Raw genomic sequence first — 20003 nt, 5'->3', positions numbered from 1 at the left:
TTTAATTCGAAATAAAGGTCCAAAAATAAACTAATCAAGCAGCCAGGCTGATGGCAAATGGGACGTTCATGAAAATTTTTTCAGAGAGGATTGCCGGCTCAGGTTGAGATCTTGGCGAGCGGATACTACAAACAGGCCCTACGTTACGTAGTTCCACTGTGAACAACTCAAAATAGAGTTGTTTGTAACATTGGCAATCAATACTATTAAACAAAAGTTTATTTAAGTTATTGTTGTGGTAACTTGACAAAAACCTTGGCAAAAAATGTTCCAAATTCAGTGTTCAAAGAGATTGGAAACCCTCGGGAAAGAGATATATTGTAATTGAACTGGATGCTCACGGGAATGTGAGAATACGGAGCTTTTATGGAAGTTGAATTACACTGTTTTTTTTTTTTGTTTTTGTTTTTGGTGCTGGTAAGTAGAGCTGTCCGCTATAGAGGATGTGGACTGTACGTAATAAAAGAAATAAACGACGCTTAAATTGAAAACAATCGTCGCCAAAAACAAAATGCAACACTTCCGGGCCAGTACGAACGTCACTGACACTGATATGTACTTCAATGAAAAGTCCATGGATTAACTACAGAAAACTGAGTTAATTGGGGACCCTGTTGAAATTAAAGTATATTAGAATAGAATAAATTAACAAATTTTCTAAATGTGTACAAATGTATAAAAGGCTAAGTATGTTCACATTATGGAAAATAGTATATATCCCAGAAGAGCTCTGGAACTGTACAGAAGGCCAGGACTTCACCCTGAGTGAAACAGAAAGGATAGATAACATTATAGCTTAAGTTAAGAGTGAATTTTTCAAAGAAAAGAAACAAAACCTGTTATATATCTTAGAAGCACTCAGGCATCACACAGAATGCTACGACATCAGCCTGGGTGAACCAGAAAGGATAGATAACATTATAGCCTAGTTAAAAGTGAAATTTGTCTTAAAGAAAAGAAACAAAACATGTTATATATCCCAGAAGCACTCAGGCATCACACAGAATGCCAGGACTTCAGCCTGGGTGAACCAGAAAGGATAGATAACATTATAGCCTAGTTAAAAGTGAATTTGTCTTAAAGAAAAGAAACAAAACATGTTACATATCGCAGAAGCACTCAGGCGTCACACAGAATGCCAGGACATAAGCCTGGGTGAACCAGAGAGCATAGATAACATTATAGCTTAGTTAAAAGTGAATTTTTCAAAGAAAATAATTAAAACCTGTTATATATCCCAGAAACACTCAGGCATCACACAGAATGCCAGGACTTCAGCCTGGGTGAACCAGAAAGGATAGATAACATTATATCCTAATTAAAAGTGAATTTTTCAAAGAAAAGAAACAAAACATGTTATATATCCCAGAAGCACTAAGGCATCACACAGAATGCCAGGACTTCAGCCTGGGTGAACCAGAAAGGATAGATAACATATAGGCTAGTTAAAAGTGAATTTGTCTTAAAGAAAAGAAACAAAACATGTTACCAGTATATATCCCAGAAGCACTCAGGCATCACACAGAATGCCAGGACTTCAGCCTGGGTGAACCAGAAAGGATAGATAACACAGTGCTATAGCCTAGTTAAAAGTGAATTTTTCTTAAAGGAAAGAAACAAAACATGTTATATATCCCAGAAGCACTCAGGCATCACGCAGAATGCCAGGACTTCAGCCTGGATGAACCAGAAAGGATAGATAACATTATAGCTTAGTTAAAAGTGAATTTTTCAAAGAAAACAAACAAATCTGTTATATATCCCAGAAGCACTCAGGCATCACACAGAATGCCAGGACTTCAGCCTGGATGAACCAGAAAGGATAGATAACATTATAATAGGTTAGTTAAAAGTGAAATTTTCAAAGAAAAGAATTAAAACCTGTTATATATCTCAGAAGCACTCAGGCATCACACAGAATGCCAGGACTTCAGCCTGGGTGAACCAGAAAGGATAGATAACATTATAGCCTAGTTAAAAGTGAATTTTTCAAAGAAAAGAAACAAAACCTGTTATATATCCCAGAAGCACTCAGGCATCACACAGAATGCCAGGACTTCAGCCTGGGTGAACCAGAAAGGATAGATAACATTATAGCCTAGTTAAAAGTGAATTTTTCAACGAAAAGAAACAACACCTGTTATATAACCAGAAGCACTCAGGCAGTACACAGAATGCCAGGACTTCAGCCTGGGTGAACCAGAAAGGATAGCATGTTAAAGAAACAAATCGTGTTATCTCAGATGTGCTGAGGGATGACACCAAATGCCAGGACTTCAGCTTGGGTGAACCAGAAAAGATATACAACATTGGTCTTGATGAACGGCAAAGGTCAACAAAGAATTACTAAACATGTTATATATCCCAGTGGAACTCAGATATTACTCTGAATACCACTTCAGTCTGGATGAACAGAAAGGATATAAGATATAATTTTGCCACAATTCATAGTGAATATCAAAGAAAAATAAGTAAACATGTTATATATCCCACATAAGCTCATGAAATTACTAGAGCTGAATGCCATGACTTCAGATTGTGTGAACCAGAAAGGATAGACAAATTGGCCTCGAACAATGAATGTGAAACAAAAAAAAAATGTTATTACAACTTGAACCTTGATTCCTGAACCATTTTCTAAATTTTCTCTTTCTCTGATTAATCAGATCCGGCGACCTCTTCGCCTCCAGTGTTAAAAATTTCACGTTATGAATTTCTTCAACCGCTCCTGCCCGCGATCACGATCATCTTTGATTTAAGTAGTTGGTAGTAGCTTACTGGGTCGATCGCGCTTTAAATTTCATCGTGCTCTGCATCGATTTGAAGTGAGTTTAGGGCACTGACAATCCAAGCTAGGCTCGATTACCAGCCGCTGTTTCGGGAAATGAGCCAGCGCTCACTCCCGAAATCTCGGCTGGACGCGTGCGATTTCCTTTGTTGGTTTTAGCCAATCATGTTACCGCCTGCAGATTTTCGTCTGGCAGGATTGTCGCATAAATTATCACATCAAAACAGAGTTGTCAAAATGGCGGACGATATCACGAAGATGAATTTGGCTTTCGAGCGAGTTTTAGAGTCCTTTAAACTTCAAAATTTAAAAGATTCTCAGCAAGAGGCACTGCAACACATAGTTAAAGGTCAAGACGTGTTTGTCATTCAACCAACGGGGTATGGAAAATCATTGATTTTTCAGTCCGCACCAATCGTTTTTGACACTGTAAGACCTTTGTCAAATGCGAAGTCGATCGCAGTCGTGATTTCTCCTCTAGCATCTCTTATGCAAGACCAAGTGCGGTACCTTAAGTCTGTGGGAATCAAGGCCGATTTTATCGGGGACGAACAGGAGAGCGATGAGGCCAAGCAAAGAGTGGAACGTGGGGAATGCCAAATCGTGTATGGCTCACCCGAGGCATTTTTATCTACCGAAAGATGGCGGGCAATGCTCAGCAACAATGCCTACAAAAAGAGATTGTGTTTGGTTGCAGTTGATGAAGCTCACTGCATTTCTCACTGGTAAGTCTGTTCACCTTATTGCATTTCCCTCTGTATTTTAACTCTTTAAATCCTCTTTCAGAGACGGCGGAAATCGAGCCTAGTTTAAGTGAAGCTATTCTTTATATTAACATGTGGACAAATTCTGATTGTAAACCATGGAATATCTAGACGAAGCATACACTCTGACATGTAATCGATGTGCATTAAATGATTCAATTTCAAAGTAGGATAATGTAGCTGTGCTGTATTTCATTAACGAAGATATTGTTTTGAGACATACATGTGGTATATCACAAACAGTTGCAGTGCTAGAGATACTTCCTTTCTTAGACATAAATATAATCATGTGTATTTAATTAGTCTTTAGTTCTTTCTCTGGCACATGCGTGCAGTATGTGTTATTGATAAAAATTACAGCTGAGAATAATTTTTTTGCCAAGGATTATTCCTAAGTTCCTATGTCCTCTGATTTTAAGTGCTTGAGATTATGGATACCAAGAGAAAGGAGGCAAAGAAAAAGGAGAATACAACTAAGCTAAATGGAACATAAATGCTATCACAAACTTTAAATTAACCATACTACACCCCAGTTAACATAACATTATTGTATGTTTCCAATTCAGGGGTTATGCAGTGAAGAAATGGGAAATGGCTTTTCAAAAATGGTTTGGCCGGATCAATGAGATCCGCTCAATTGTAGGTAAAGTCCCCCTGATTGCACTGACTGCTACAGCAAGCACTTCCACAAGACTCAAGATCATGTGGTCTCTTGAGATGAAAAGCCCAGCATTGATAATGGATAGCCCAAACAGAGATAACATAAGTTATGCTGTTCAAGTTATCACCCCTGATCCTGCTCACACATTTAAGGCATTAGTTAAAGAGTTACGGGAGCACAGAGGATTAACAGAGAGGACAATTATATATTGCCAGACAATCAAAGTCACCAACCTTTATATTCTTTCTTCATGTCAGAACTTGGTGATGACATGTACATTGACAATTCTGGTGACCCTAAGAAGAGGACTGTGGAAATGTTTCACAGTAGAATTGATGATCTCAATAGAGATAATATTTTGGAGTCAATGGGGGAAACAAATGGCTCAGTCCGTGTCCTGATAGCCACCATTGCCTATGGTATGGGTATTGATTGCAAGAATGTCAAGACAGTTCTGCACTATGGCCCTTCTTACAACCTTGAAACATATCTGCAAGAAAGTGGCAGAGCTGGTAGGTCAAACTATGAAATGTGCAAGTTTGTTGTTTCGTTACTCAAGCCTTATGAAGAAGCACTGTTCTGAGGAAATAAAAAGTTATGTGTGGGAATCATCTTAATGCAGAAAGAAAATACTCCTTAAAAACTTTGATGTGGACCTTGAAAAATTGCCTTTAATTGAACCAGTGCATAATTGTTGTGACTTTTGCAAGAAAAACTGTAAATGTCAGGGGGACTGTTGTGATTTTGTTTTCTTTAAATCAAACTTCCCAGATGGCCAAGAGGGTCCAACTGATTGTTTTTCTAGAGTAGTGAGCGATGCTCAGAGGGGTAATCTACGCCAAAAGTTGAACTACCTAAAGAAAGCCTGGAGGGAACAATATTTGCGCAGAGTAAGACTTGAAAACGTGCCAATGTTTACCCCTGCAAAGTTGTCTGGTTTATTTGGAGATCTGCATGTGGAACAGATTTGGAACAATTGTGAGAAAATTTTCACTGTCACTGACATTTTCAAATTTGTTGACATCTGGAATTTTAGTGTGGCCTTAGAAGTTTTGTTTACCTTTAGCCAAGTCTTTCATGACGTTGATGTGTGTGAACCTGTTGAAGACCTCGAACACAGTGATACATCAGAGTTTGCTGATCTGGACATTTTTGATTTTGATGTTGAGGATTCTGTCTTGGCTGGCGTTCAAGATGAAATGTTTTATATTGCTGAGGATAGCCGTTTTGCACCCAATGAAGAAGAGTCTGGCCCTGATGTTGAGTAAACTGGAGGTTTTGTTCAATCTGTTAACCCACAAATGTCATGATATTCTTTACAGTTCTATACTTAGCTGTTAGGGATTACTGAAGAATTCAAAGCAGTATCATTATGTCTGGTGTCCCTTAACCAGGAAATGTACATGTTGCTTAATTGAGTTTTAATATTACAGGAAATCAGATTTTTAAAAAAAAGTTGGCTTAGTTAGAAAACTGGATCAGGTCACTGTACATCAACTCACAAATATATAAATTACTAATCGTTATAGGCTCAATTTCCACTGTATCCCGGGTCTGTCCCGAACAACAGCAGGTAATCAAGCCTATAACTGTCACTGGAAAGGTCAAAAGCACTTTTAGGTTTTTTCCTACAGTGAGATGATTTAGACGTCCAATCCAAGCAGAACGTACATGTAGTTGTCATATTGTGATATAGTTTATTAGGTACACAATGGAAATGTGGCTTGGTATTGTTCCGCTGGTCCATATCTAGTCTTGCTTGGAACTAGAGGCTATTAAGGCTGTTGGGTAAACAGACTTGTTGTAAATAAACAGTATTGGCAATGGTCTGCTGAAATTTCCCATTTTTTATGTCAAAAGCTGTTCATATAGGTTGTTGGGTGGTATACGTGTAGCTGTATCAGAATCAGTTCCATTTAAGTCTATTTTAGCTTCAGCCTACGTATACTGTAAAGCCTTGAGGGTATTGTACAAAAAATGTTTATTAATTAATTAAATTTAATTAACAATTAATTTTTGTCTAATGCAGACAACCTACCTCAAGAACAGGGTACAAAGAAAGTCGATTTTATGCCTTGCCATTCGAGCAAGTTGTCACTAGTATGTACTAGCCCAAGAGTCCTTTTAAAAGCCCCCCCCCCTTTAAAAAAAAAAGTTGATGACCAACATGGATTACAGTGCTTCTGAAATTTGAATTTCCCTAAAAACGTCACTTGCTTTTCGGGCAAGTGATGAACAAAATCCACTAGCCCCGGGCTATCAGGCACGACTTTCTTGGCATGGCTCATTTTCCCAAACAGTGGCTGGTAATCGAGCCTAAAGAAGCCACTTAAAACACAGAAAAAAGAAAAATTTCTGTCCCATCAATACAGCTTTGTGTAGAAAGGTACATTTTTAGTATTTTAGAAAAGATGACTGCCTTCAGGAGATTAGGCTCAGACTAGGCCGCTGTTTGGGAGATTTGAACAGAAATTTGACAAAAATATGTAATTATTTTGCATGGATTTATCGTGGCCTTTTCCCAAGTCTGACATTTTTCTTATGCTCATTTATCCAAGAGAATAATCCCTTTGATTCTAGCAATTGGAGGTAGTCTCTTGGACAGTCTGGAAAGGAAAACATTGCTTCCCGGTTGGCTGTTTAACAAATACATTCTCTTCATCAAGTGTTTTAACGACTCTCTTCAAATCTTGCCCTACAGATTTCTTGGAATGTTCACCTGAGATCTTCTTAACTTTCATCTCTAGGTCTAGGTGTTCCAAAAACGCTTTGATGACGAAGAATGCCCTACAAATTCTACGGACACTAGCTTCACTGATATTAGCCCCCAGACCTCTAATCATATCTTTGATCAAATGATTGTCATGTTCCAAGGCTAGATCCATGGCAACATTACATCCTGGCTTGCCATGATTGTTGACTGTTCTGTTCCATTTCATCCTTTCTGCTTCTCTGGGACTGAGCAAAGCATACATTTGAAACATGTGGAACAAAGCCTCCAAAGCATACTTGGTGCTGCCACTGCCATCCTGTTTGAAATATAAAATGAACATCTTGATACATTTAATTATCCTTTCACCATCACCCTCTTTTACGGCATCCATGAAGTTCCGTAACAGTAAAGCCATGTTCATGAAGCCACAGTGATAGTCAAAAATGTCATCTTTGGGTTTAGGATTTTGATCAGTGGGATCAGGCACAGTATTAACAAGTACTGGTTCCTCAGGAATACTGGGTGGGGGGTCATGAGACAGTTCATGCCTCATCCTGTGGACTCCATCATGTTTAAATGAGCTTGAACACCCTGGGAATCTACACGGATACTTGCCATTTGGAAGTATAGGCTGATTAGTTAGTGCTGTTTCCCATTCCTGTAGTGCTTGAATATTGTTGAATTGATTTTCATAGAGAGTTCCATCAACTACATAGGTTTGAATGAATTCTTTGATCACTCTATAAAAAAAACGTTGGCGCACCACCTTGAGTCCTGTTGCTAATTCTGGGCTGATACTGTGCTTTGTGGGTTTGTCTTCTGTTGTTTCCATGCCAAAGAACTTAAGGGCTGCAGCAATGATACTTGCATCCAACACCAAATTCACAAATCGCTTACATAGAGCAGGTTTTTGCTGGGCATCACTGACCACATCGCGCCAGTTCACAAGGTTTCTCAAAGCAAACAGCGAAGTCTTGTCAGATGCTGAGGAACTGCTGTAGTATCTAGAAAAATTAAATGGATAACAGAATAAAAAGTGTGGCTAAATAAACTGTTTCATTTATATTCAAATGAAACATTCTCTCGAAATGTCACTTAATGTGATCACACAGCAGAGGTGGTTTCTCATAGTAGATCTCAAATGCAGTGATTTGACAGGGAAAAAACAACTATTCTCACTAATTTTTCCTATTGAGACACACAATGTGACAGTGATGAGTTATTCCTCTCTGACTTGCAGACTTACATGAAACCAGGAAAACTGTAAACACTGGAAATATTTCTGGAATGTTATTGTGTTGCAAGAAGAAAGTCAGTCAGGTGTGAGAAACTAAGCTGTAAGCAAGAAAGCTATTTAGTTTGTGGTTTTGCGGCTAGTTTGTGTCCTAACACAATAAATAATCTTGAAATACGTCAAGTGGTAATGGTTTTACTGGTTTGACTGTACAATGATGTGTCACATGGTAATTTGTTTCAAAAACTTACTGATAGGAACTTGTTTTCATGATGCCAATCAGCAAGTTGAAAGAAGAGGCCCTCCAATCTACGTGTTTTGCTGTAGGCATTGCGAACAGAAAACTGTGCTTCTACACCTCTCTCCATTGTTTTCTGGTCTCCAACAACAGGGACACGGTCAAACACCTCTTTTTCATTATCGAGTATAACCGGCACCAATCAATGGAGTTCCCTTACAATATCGATCATGTCCTCTCCCAAATTTTCATCTTTAAAAATGACACCAAGATGAACCTTATAAGAAGAAAATGACGAAACTGATAATAGTCACTGTACTGTTTTTTTGTTTTTACTATTTGTTACTCATAATAGTTTTTTATTGATATATTCCAATGTCATGCATTTTTTAAGATGTAAGGTAAGTAACTGGGTTAGTCTGAGTTACATCTGTAACAATAGATGAGTAGCACAATCATGACTCCATTTTTGTGTTACATAGGTCAAAAAGACTTCAAATGCTGAAATGCTCCCTTTATTATTTCTCTATGTCCACTTTTGCTTTTAATGTTTGTTTCGAGCAGATTCATGCAAAAAGTTACAGTTATGTGATATAGAAAGCAGTTTTTCCATTTACCCATAATCCTTTGCGGGCATGGCCTATTTCAGATTCAAATCTTTTTTCAGGTTTATTTTGAAAAGGATACAACTTAAATTATTTGTACACCAAAAAGACTTATTTGTACGATATGGGAAAAATTTGGAGGGTGAAATAGCAATTAGAAGCAGAGATATTGCAATTAACAAGAGTACCCCTAGAATGTAATCATGACCGAGCTACTCATCAATAATCTTACTGTTTCTGTTTTATTCTTCATTGCAACTGAGTACTTATGTTTGACGTGTAAGGGTATGACATCCTTTAATATCTCAAAAGCACTGAAATTTTCCACCAGGACCCTACCAACGAGAACAGTGAAGTGAGACAGTAATAAATTCTGGTCATTAAAGCTGGGAAGGAAGGCGCTGTTTGGTACATCTTCAAGATCAGCTATTGGTGAATCATCTGCTAAATGGATGGGATTCACGCGGTCCATGTACGCATTGTGATTACACCAGTGAAAATCTCTATTCTGATCATGTGATGTCATATTTGAAGCCAGAACTTTAAGGTCCACATTATCCAGCACAAAGTTGAAGCTGCTAGGTCGATTTTCAAAAAGCTTCTTTTTTTCTTCATAAACGCTGAACAGGGATACATCTGCTGCTGTAATCTGTTCTTCTACATTTGCACCTGCTGCAGTCAATTGGACCAATTCCTCTTTTCTCCTCTCAAGGTCACAACCTTGTTGCACGAGTTTAGAACATTTTTCAAGATGGGCAGTAATGTTACCTTTCCAGCTTTTAATAGCGAGATCAAAATTCTCTCCAAGAAGATCTACCGCCTTGTTAATGCTTTTGGGGACATTGTGACACCAAGTTTGTTGAGCCTAACAAGGGCCTGAAACAGAACCAAAAACACTTTTTTAACTTGTTGCTCCAAATAATACATGCCAACCCACTCCCTAGAGGGCATGTTATTATTATTATTATTATTATTATTATTATTATTATCATCATCATTTCAACTGTCATCCATCTAGAAATGAGCAGTTTCACTTATAACTTAGTAAATTATTAATACATTTTTTGAAAATTTGTAACGTACATAGATATGTTTGATAGCACAAACATAAACAAGCCATTAAGGACTCTAAAAGACACCCATTAATTTACTTTTCTTTCAAAAACATGAACAAACTCTAGAACAACAAATGAGCTACAGTATGTTCTTTGCCATACGGGTAATTACCAATATTGGTGACTGATAACGTCCCGGACCACGATTACTGAAATAATGTTTATGATTCAAGTATGTCCAAACTGGCTATCGAACTACAACGAGGAAAACAAACAACTTCGTGCTTACCCCTTTCGAAGTCCTTCCGACCTTGAGAATGGTGCTGATGACATAAGGAACCAAGGTCATGCCTTTGTCGCGGTTTTTGAGCAAGACAGCGGCCGCAGTACAAAGACCAGGGTACCTTTCAGCTGATTCAGGGTCGCTGCTTTTAGAAAGTGACCTTGGATCGGCCGAAGCCAAGAGAAGACGATAAAATAGCGGCGACTTTTCACGAATTTCTTGTCCTATGGCACGCCAAGAGAAATTTAAAACGTTGTCCTTCGTTGCCGTTCTTAACAGCGTAGGGTTTGTCTTCGAACACAATCTCTTACATTCAGTGTTCACATCAGAACAAAGACGATCTTCTACGGCTTGTCTAAGCGCAGCACTATCCATAACCGCGTCTGCGATAGATTTGTAACCGCTTCCCCTGGCCAAAGCTTTTCCGAGCCGATGAAGATCCTGAGGCAACACTCCAATTTTTCTTCCGGACTCATAAGTCACTATTGCCTAAAATTTGGAATGACACTGCCTTTATTATAATGCCTAAAAGCGGTTTGACCTGCACGTTTTATCAAAGCAATGTCAATGGACTAATTAAGGATGCGTTCAATTGGTATTCCGGAATAGGAATATGTGGAATAGAAGTTAGAAATCCTTCGTTTTTAAGGAGATTCAGATCAAAATTGTCAAACGCCTGCTAAAATGCTATTTCAAACATATCTTTCTTATCCTTGTTGCCTCAAAACGCCAAACATGCCGTTTTAAATCATTACTCCACGTATTCTTATTTCGGAATAGCGTCAATCGAACGCACCCTAAGATTTATCACTTACCTGGACGTGACAAATATTCCCCTCGCAATTGCCATCGGAAATGTTTCTTTCCTGTAAAGGTGCAATTTGAAGAGGCCAAAGCAATGGTAACTGATCTGGGCCGGGATTTGGTTTTGGTTGAATCTCTGCGAATGACAAGCATTTTGCAGCCTTTCCCCTTCCTTGATCTGTCGCGTGGCGAAGCGATTTCGACGGCGCAGAGACACTTGGCGAAATTCTGGAGTCCGAAGGAACACAACGTTTTGTTCGGTTGTTTGTTGTGAACTTTTCTTGCAATGATTGTTGAAGAGATTTTGCATCTTCAAGGATCTTTTCAAGGCGCTTTAGGTCTAGATAACAGCGTTCGTTTCAGATGTAACTGTCCACATTTATACTTGACAGAGGGACATTCAATACACTGGAAATTCTTCCTGGCAAATCAGAAACTTTTCCATTTAATTTGGTCCGCTTCCGAGAATCAGTCAGTTCGGACCCACAGAAGACGCAACCACTATTCAAATTAATTTTTTTCGTAGTATCGTCACTTTTACCTTTACCATCCATTTGAAGGTCAAAGAAATTTGACTATATGTCGCAATGTGCAGAATTCGAAAGTCATTTGTTGGGCCACTGGAGTGCGCGAAGCAATTTCGCGCCAAATAAACAAAAATTGGAGTCTGATTTCACTTCCATCGGATGCGCATAAATTATCGTTTTTTTCAATTACGTCACAGACAAGGTCAACCGGTCACGCGTCCAGCCTCTTCTCGGGGAGGATCAGAGACCGGACTCGAGTGAGCGGCGGAAATCGAGCCTAAATCCAAGCATACTTTCCAATTTTTCGCGCTCTTTAAATTTCTGCCGGAGGATGGCAGAAATCACTCCAAACAAAGATGCGATGGCCACTCTATTGTCTTGCAGTATCGATGGTCGGTTCTCGACAGGAACCAAGGCAAATTCCATTGGAAAATTTGCTACCAAAGGGCTCCTTGACATACGTTTTCAAAACTTAGGGCGCCGCAAATCTTTCCGTTCAGAAGAAACCATTGCCTTCAATGAGTTATAGAAGAATGCATCAATTTAGCCATGCAAGAAGTTCGAAGGCGTCTATCGCTGCACTCGATCAAGGGAAAGTAAATTTTCCCGCTTTTGCTTACGTAGAAATATTACATGAAAGCAAAGACCTGACAAAGCCAATACTGTCCATTATATTAAAATAACCAGTCTTCACTACCTCACAATACAAAACGTTTGTACAAAGTGATATCAAAGAGGTGTCGAAGTGATGATGTACACTAAGGCGGATAATGACGTCATCCCGTAGCAACCATCCTTTCGAATACTTAAACTTCCGTTCAGTCGCAGCTCGTTATGGAATGAAAGTAGGTTTTGCGTGGTTCACGTCGGATAGAGTGAATTGAGTAGAATGGCTGGTGCCGTAGTGCCTTAGTCGACTCAAGGTTAAATTGAGGAGAGTAGACTGGCTAGTGCCGCAGTGCTTGCCTCATGGATTAAAGAATGAGGTATATCCAACAACACGACTGTGGCAGTGCGGCAGCAGTGTTTTTAGGTCCATTTCTGGTGGGCGGTTTTTCTGCTTTTGACATTAAGTCTGTAATAGGTAGTATCTGCGGATTTTGCAAAGTGATTTTCTGCTCAATATCTTAATGTAAGTGATTTCAGTTAAAGCTTACCTGCACGTAAGAGCAAAAGCCTAGCCACTGTATCCAGAGAAGAATCCGACACTTTATAGCTTGGTGTCCTTATCACATTTTGCTATTGTTACGCATTGAACATTTGCTGGATTATCAGAACTTCCGCCAGAAATTCCCCCAACAAACTCAGAATAACCGCATGAAGCCATTGGTCTGTGTGCTTTGTCCTAATCTCTTGCGTGACAGCTCTGACAACACAATCACAGCACAACTCACAAAGGTCACAAAGCGTTCGACTGGTTGACCATTCAATGGTCGTTTGAGGGCTTCGAGGAAAATGCAACCAGCGCATACTTAGATAAAGGGGGATATACTTTTCTCTGTTTTTTTGTCAGGTATGGTCAGAAAGTTAATTAATGTAGCTTGTTTGCGTAAAAATATGGATTGGAATGAATCTTACTAGTATGCAAATTTTTACGTGAGTTATTTTAATTACCGGATATGTCACTCTTAAACCAAAGGCAGTTAAATTTCAATGACACGTTCCATTTTACCTACAGTAGTTCCATCAAACCTAAAGTCTTGAATTTTTTGGTGCCTAAATCGAGATTAGCGTGTGTGATTTCAATATACCTCGCCTCCGCTTTGATGGTGAAAGGTCGACTTTTGTTGACAAACAGCATGTTGAAATTGGGCCTCAAAAATCCTCCATTTCATTTACTCAAAACTTTTATTGAATTTAATTGCAGCAGAAACATTGCTTATTCCGATGAATATCGTCTAGTAGGCAACCGGTGAGAAACTGAAATATGATCTTGTTCAATTTCAACACCCATAACCTCTCAAACTTTTCTGGGCACTCTCTCCTCGAGTACTGTTCCAATTCATTGCAGGCAACCATCAGTTTTTTGACATGAGAATCTAGTGTATTTGCTACGGATTTCAAGAGCTTGTTCTCCTTTTTGACTTCTTTACACTTCTTTCTTTTTCAGTGAGTTTCTTCAGAACTTCATCGTATATTTGCTTTGCCTCTTCAATAAAAGATTTAATCTCGACATACTCATCTTTCAGAGGAGTAGGCTTTTTGTCGAAAATCGCTTGTAGTTCATCCACAGTTCAATGACATTTAGGCAAACTTAAGACAGAAAGAAATTAGTAAGATGTTGAAAATTGCACTTGAATGTTGCACAAGGGAAAATCACGGCCATCTTGTTTTAGTGAGTGAGTGTAAGTCTGTGGTACGAAAAGTTCTTTTCCAAAACACCGACACAGCTTTCAAGGTTTTGAAAAAAATTAATGTCTTCCTTTATTCATCACCAGTAGAAGCCTCCAAGTAATACATTGACTTGACTTGGTCAATTTTTGGCTTTAAACGCTGTGTTGGACGACAACTTGATCATCAAGCATTCGCCATTTTTTGTTTTTCCTCCAAAGGTCCATCTGTGAGAGAGAATGACTGCTTTTATGGGTGGGCTAGCCTCACCTTAAAGTTCCCAACCCTCATATCTTGGAAACCCTAACTTGCAGACACACTGTCTGGCTATGTTATTAAAATCACATCGGTTTTTTGAGCAACAACCATATTTGGCGAGAAAGGTGACCTTAACAGAAGAAAGGCTAAAACTAGAGATATGTACACTTCTGGATAAAGAAAATGTTACCATAGACTGGGACAACTTTTGCAAAAGAGAACTTCTGTCGGCAAATTCGAGGAAAAGTTGGTAAACACACTTTTCTTGATGAAAATTAGGTGCTGAACACGAAAATTTTGTTTACCAAGCTTGGTTCGCCCATTTAGACCTTGAAATTAGCTGTTAATGGTAACATTGATACATTATGACATGAAAACGAGGCTGGGTGTTGTTTGAGGATTCAGAGTTCTCTCAAACGGTCATATTTTGTTCAGATCCACAGGTAATGGATACAATTTATTACTTACAGTACCTTGCAGGAACCTTTCGAAAATCACTTGATTTTTCTGGTCACGTGACTATTGAAAATGAGGTTTTAGGCTATTCAGCATTTAGACACATTTTACAGCAGAGTCAAGAAAGAAACAACATTACTAATCCAGTAATTTGTTCCGGTAGTTACAGCTGCTATAGAAATTGAATTGCTCCGATATTAACTAGGATATTTACAGTATTAACGTTCGTGATCTGTATTGCAGACATCTTACTTCTTTCTGCAATTATTGAATTTCTGGATGTTTGCAAAATCATTCAAATGATGATCTTGCTGACTGGAGCACCTGCAAGAAGCTTTTCCGATAGAAAGCATGCAAGATCTGCCTTGTTTTCATCACGACCTAGGCAGAAGTACTGTCCCATCTTCAATAACTCTTTGAAAGGGCGAGTGGCCTTGGGAACGCTTTTTTCTAATCGCGCACTTGCTTGAAGTTTCCCTGTACCTGTCGAATCCAACATCCATCCGGTCATAGTCCTTTCCACAGGCAAGGAAAGCTTTCAAACATCTATCTACGAGATCATCGAATGTGTTACACTCTGATGGTATTCCTAGAGCCATGACTAATGCTTGACCGTCAACGACTGGTGTCGAACATCCTGGGACTAGTGTGATCCGAGTATCTTCCATCCCACCAGACAGTAGCTCTATCAACACGGATTTATTTCCAGATCGTAGCTGAGCATTGGTATCTGCGATAGCAAGGGGAACAGACACTAACGCGTGGCTGAGAATTCGAAGCAAATCTACTCTTCTACCAGCATCGTACGCTGTAATGATGCGTTGAAGGATCTTTTTGTCAGCTTTGATAGCGGCAGACATTTCTCTTTCTTTCTTTTCAGCCTCATAAAGAGAAACAAATGTGGGCGCTTTATTTTTGGGAAGAGGGTCCCTAAGCTTCTTACGATACTCATCTCCCTTTGGTACCATAAGCCTTTCTTTGACAAAAGTGTCGAGTTTCTTCTGGCCGAGGGGGAGGGGGGGGGGGACTCCCAGAAAAATTGGGTACCCTATTTATGACCAAAATCTGCGATTTTCCGTACCCTATTTATGACCTGACCAAAAATATGATACCCAATTTATGACCTGACCCTTAAATCAATACCCTCGTGCAGACCTGCCTTATAATTAATTCCCTAGTTCAGACCAATGTTAACGGCAATGTTTATCTGCTTTTATTAAGTAGGTTACATGATAAAGAAGTAGCTTCTAAATAAAAAAACGAATTCAAGATTAATAGAGGTAAAAATTATCGGAAAATGCGCGACGTTTCGACCGAACTTATCAAGCTTAAAAGTGAAGATAAAATTTTTGCATACATATAAATAAATAAAACTAAGAAGTAAAAGTATGTTAAGTATGAGAATGTACAAAAGGGGGTGTTAAAAACATGCAAGAATAAAAAAGGATTAAAACACTTTCGCATGAATTGAGTCTGACTGTACACTCAGGCTTGGTCTCAGTTCATTAATTAAAAATATTTCATAAATGAGACAGTCAAACTTCCTCGTGCTTTTAAAGGGGAACTGAAGGCCAAAATCCGCATTTTTTTCAAGATTTTTTTGGAATGCCTACCATAAGTAAAGTTAAGTTTGCAGAAGTCTCCTTTCCTGTTTTTTTCAAGAAAATTAAGTTCGAAGTTGGGCTTTTTTGGCCTTTTCATTGCAGGCTCAAAAACTAAATCAGCAGCATGCTGTGACGTATGATGTGGGGAACAGAGATTTCGTAATGAAGAGAAACAAGGTAAACACAAGTGCTGCTATGGATCTTTTTTTGCTTATTTTGCTGTTTTCAGCCATTTCAGTTGGACCAACTTATCCTCCTAATGAAGTACCGGCCGAATGGGAAGAAGAAAGCGAAGGAGAGGTAGAATCATCGAATTTTAATGCCAGAGTCGGGAACACCAAATGGTGTCTTTGTGGTGGAAACTGTGCAGCCATGTCCACAGCAGATGAATGTTTTTGCTGTCAAGAACTGGACGCATTGAGTCCAAAATTTGACACGTCAGTGGTTGAATGCATTACCAACCAATCTAAATTCAGGATTGTGTGTCTCAATACTGATGTGCTACATACTCCTCTTGTGGCAATTCACAACGCATGATGTAATCCCTTGCCGGATCCTATGGAGAACAGGTTGGTTGCTGTGACAAATTAGCTGCTGAAGATATGTCTGTTCACTGTATAACCCGCTGATTTTTAATCTGTTTCAGAACATCTCGATTAGCAGCCTACCGTCAGTTTACTTGGTGGGATCATCATTTTCTAGGACAGAAAAACTGGCGAGTGATTCCAGCGTGTGTTGTGAAAGCCATTAAAATGGAATTTCCAGAAGAGAACGGCGAATATGCCGGATTCAAACCAGCAGAAATTGATTTTAGTTGAAGTTTTGAAACTAACAGTTAGTTATGGTTATGTATTGCTATTGTTTACAATATATTGCAGTAAATAGTACTGCATTAAAATAATTTGCTGATCTATGGGTTTTCTTGTTTATGGAATTTTGTCTGAAAAAAAATAACCAATGGTCAGAAGTATTTCGTTCAGATGATATTTTTGGTGCTTGTTATTTATCAATTTGAAATTAATGAATCGTATTCAAATGGTGTTTTTATATTTAGTTACTGAGCAGTATTCATGTACGCTTTCTTCTTTGAAAGGTCAAACATTTTTCCTCCTGTGTAAATTTATATGGCCAGAAGTACCGATATTTCGATCAGATGATGTTTTTTGTGCTTGTTATTTACCAGTTTGAAGTTAATGAATGGTATTGAAATGTTGTTTTTATATTTTTGCCTTCACTATTAGTTACTGAGCGCAGGTACAGGTCACAGGTCATTATTTTACCAATACAGAAAGTATCCTAAGCATTCATAAACCTAACCTTAGCTTTTATGAATGTTTAGGATACTTTCTGTATTGGTAAAACATTGACCTGTGACGTTTGACCTCATCCGGTGTTTTGTACCTACCGAGTACATATTCATGTACGTACACTTCCTTCTTTGGCAGGTGAAACATTCTTCCTCCTGTTCAACCCATTGAAGAGTAAAATCGTCTGAAATTAGACAGTAAAATATTAAGTCTGGCCGGTTTGGGCATCAAAGGGTTAATGGAGAAACGTTTTCTTTGGTAAATGTAAGTAGATGGCCAATAGTCTAAATCAAAACAAAACATTTCCAGGAAAAAAGGCACAGTAATATTTGGTGAAGAACTCATGGAGCAAGATGCATGGAAATATTTACTTATAAACAAGTTTCTCTAACCTATGTCTTTGCCATTATTAATAATCTGCGTCTGATACATGTGCTGTTTTCAAGACTTTTGCTAAATAAATGCACGGAGATAACTAACAATGAAAGTGTTTTTTATTGTCAGAGAAAATCATTGCTCAAAACCATTCAAAGAAATTATTACTGTGTCAAGAAGCAGAAAATCTAGACGTGTGCTTCTGACTTATCCAGTCGAGGGGCGTTGGCAATGTTGTGCGGGATACGAGGTGCTATGATTGTGGCACTTCTGTCAGCAGCATCTTGATTCTTTCGTTTTACTATGGCTTCCAACGTTGGTTGCAGATGATGCCTTGTAAACTTCTCCATAATTGGTTTTGCTACTCATTCCTTACTTTTTTTGGTGAAGACCACCTTGTAGCGAAACTCTTCTTCCTGTTCTCTGCTTAAGACAGTAGCATGTTTTCTGCTGGTGTTTGCATTATGGTTACGCGCTGCTAGCTGTGTTCGAGCAACCATGCCCTTATACCAAAAGTGCTGACGTTTAGGAAGGTATTTGCTTAGGACACTGTGATAAACCTCCAAGGATCCAGTGTGGCAGTTGAGTGTCGATTGCTGAATGTCCTTCAGTAGGTTCTTGTCACACACCACTTTCCTTAGTGCCTTGTGTGCTGGTGAGCCGGGTCTCAGCCATCTCTTGGGATGGGTGGGTGAGGACATTCATGGTAAAGATCAGCACTATCCCATTGATGTATATTAGCAGTGTGGTGGACAATTGATATCCACTTCTCCCGTAAGAGTTCTCTGTCCCCATTACATGTGTCTGCTGACCACCAGAGGTGGTTGGACACGGACTTCATCCAGGGGAAAATATCACCACATTCCTTCTTCTTTGCCTTTTCAGTTAATTTCTAGGTTACACTTTTTGCTAAATGCCAGACATCAAATTGATGCTCTACGTCAGGGTAGTTTCGTTTCATGTCAGACTTAATGCTTACATGGCTATCACACCGACCATCCCCAGAAAGCCACAAATCATTGCCCTTCAGGTCATTAAATACACTGTTTTGTTCTTGTTGCCAAGCTTCATTAATTACTGGAAATAAATATGAGTCTTGAATGGTATAAAATGTTTTCTCACTGAAAAAACATAATCCTAAGATTTCAGCGAATGTAGCTATTTTAATGTAGGAAGCCCCACTCAGTAGAATTGCAGAGGACATAAAAAGATTTCCAGCAGCCATCCCTCTTATCATGGGCTGGCTGTTCCAAGTGTAGGCGTGGCCATTGATGCACTTTAGTGTAACTAGTAACAGAGTACCATGGGTGGATGTATGCTTTTTTCTTATAGCTGCACCACATTCAGGGCATTTCTTCAAAATCTTATCCAATTGCTCTTTGAACACAAGGAATTTTACATCATTTTGTGGGTTTACAGGTTGTGAATCTTCTTTCGACTCCGAGTTGTTTGAGTCAAACCTACCAACACTGGCCTTTTGCTGCATTACAAGAGCAATGTTGATGATCGCTACAAGCGCTGCTTATTGAAAACTATGCCTGATCGTGCGTTCCGCCTCTCTCTCTGGTCATACTTTTCTGATGAATGTAATCGGCTCAAAATGGTGTTTTCTCGTCTTAGTTATCCAGACAGGTTAATTAATTCCACCATCTCGCGCCTTATCACAGTCAAAACTTCTGATCAACCTGTTCTCGAGTTACCAGCTGTTAACAACGAATTAAAAGCAGTTCCCGCTGTTCTGCCATTTAAGGACCAGTCTTCAGCCGATATTGTAAGAGCACAACTTGAAGATCTAAGCCAAGAAAATTCAAGTGACCGTCCAGCCCATATTTGAAACCAAAAGATTAAACAGCATCTGAAACTGCGTGAAGTCAAGCCTCCCATTGTCAACCAACAATCCCTTGTTTATCAGTTTAAATGTGACCTGTGTGATACAGGTTATGTTGGTTACACACTGCAGCATTTGCATCAACACGTTGACGAGCACAAGAATGCCTCTT

The 20003-nt window shown here is 39.0% G+C and overlaps 1 protein-coding gene and 1 pseudogene across 1 annotated transcript; one reads left to right on the top strand and one right to left on the bottom strand.

Moving 5' to 3' along the window:
• Positions 1–3025: 3025 nt before the first annotated feature.
• LOC138031412 (ATP-dependent DNA helicase RecQ-like) lies at positions 3026–5481 on the top strand. The gene is made up of 4 exons (XM_068879108.1): positions 3026–3513; positions 4119–4195; positions 4471–4725; positions 4985–5481. Exons 1-4 carry the CDS (start codon positions 3026–3028, stop codon positions 5479–5481), a joined length of 1317 nt encoding a protein of 438 aa, XP_068735209.1.
• A 12710-nt stretch (positions 5482–18191) lies between these two features.
• On the bottom strand, positions 18192–19489 carry LOC138031411 (uncharacterized; annotated as a pseudogene).
• Between the last annotated feature and the right edge of the window lie 514 nt (positions 19490–20003).

This window comes from Montipora capricornis, chromosome 14 (genome assembly GCF_036669925.1).
Source record: "Montipora capricornis isolate CH-2021 chromosome 14, ASM3666992v2, whole genome shotgun sequence".
Taxonomy (NCBI): domain Eukaryota; kingdom Metazoa; phylum Cnidaria; class Anthozoa; order Scleractinia; family Acroporidae; genus Montipora; species Montipora capricornis.
Note: the sequence above shows the minus strand (reverse complement) of the source record. Positions and strands in the feature narration are given on the sequence as shown.

What these genes read in the sequence shown, in the direction of transcription:
- LOC138031412 (XM_068879108.1), top strand. Translation starts at nt 3,026, where the DNA reads ATGGCGGACGATATCACGAAGATGAATTTGGCTTTCGAGCGAGTTTTA. An exon ending in TGAGATCCGCTCAATTGTAG is followed by an intron (nt 4,196 to 4,470) that starts GTAAAGTCCCCC and finishes TCTTCATGTCAG; the next exon opens with AACTTGGTGATGACATGTAC. An exon ending in GCAAGAAAGTGGCAGAGCTG is followed by an intron (nt 4,726 to 4,984) that starts GTAGGTCAAACT and finishes CAAACTTCCCAG; the next exon opens with ATGGCCAAGAGGGTCCAACT.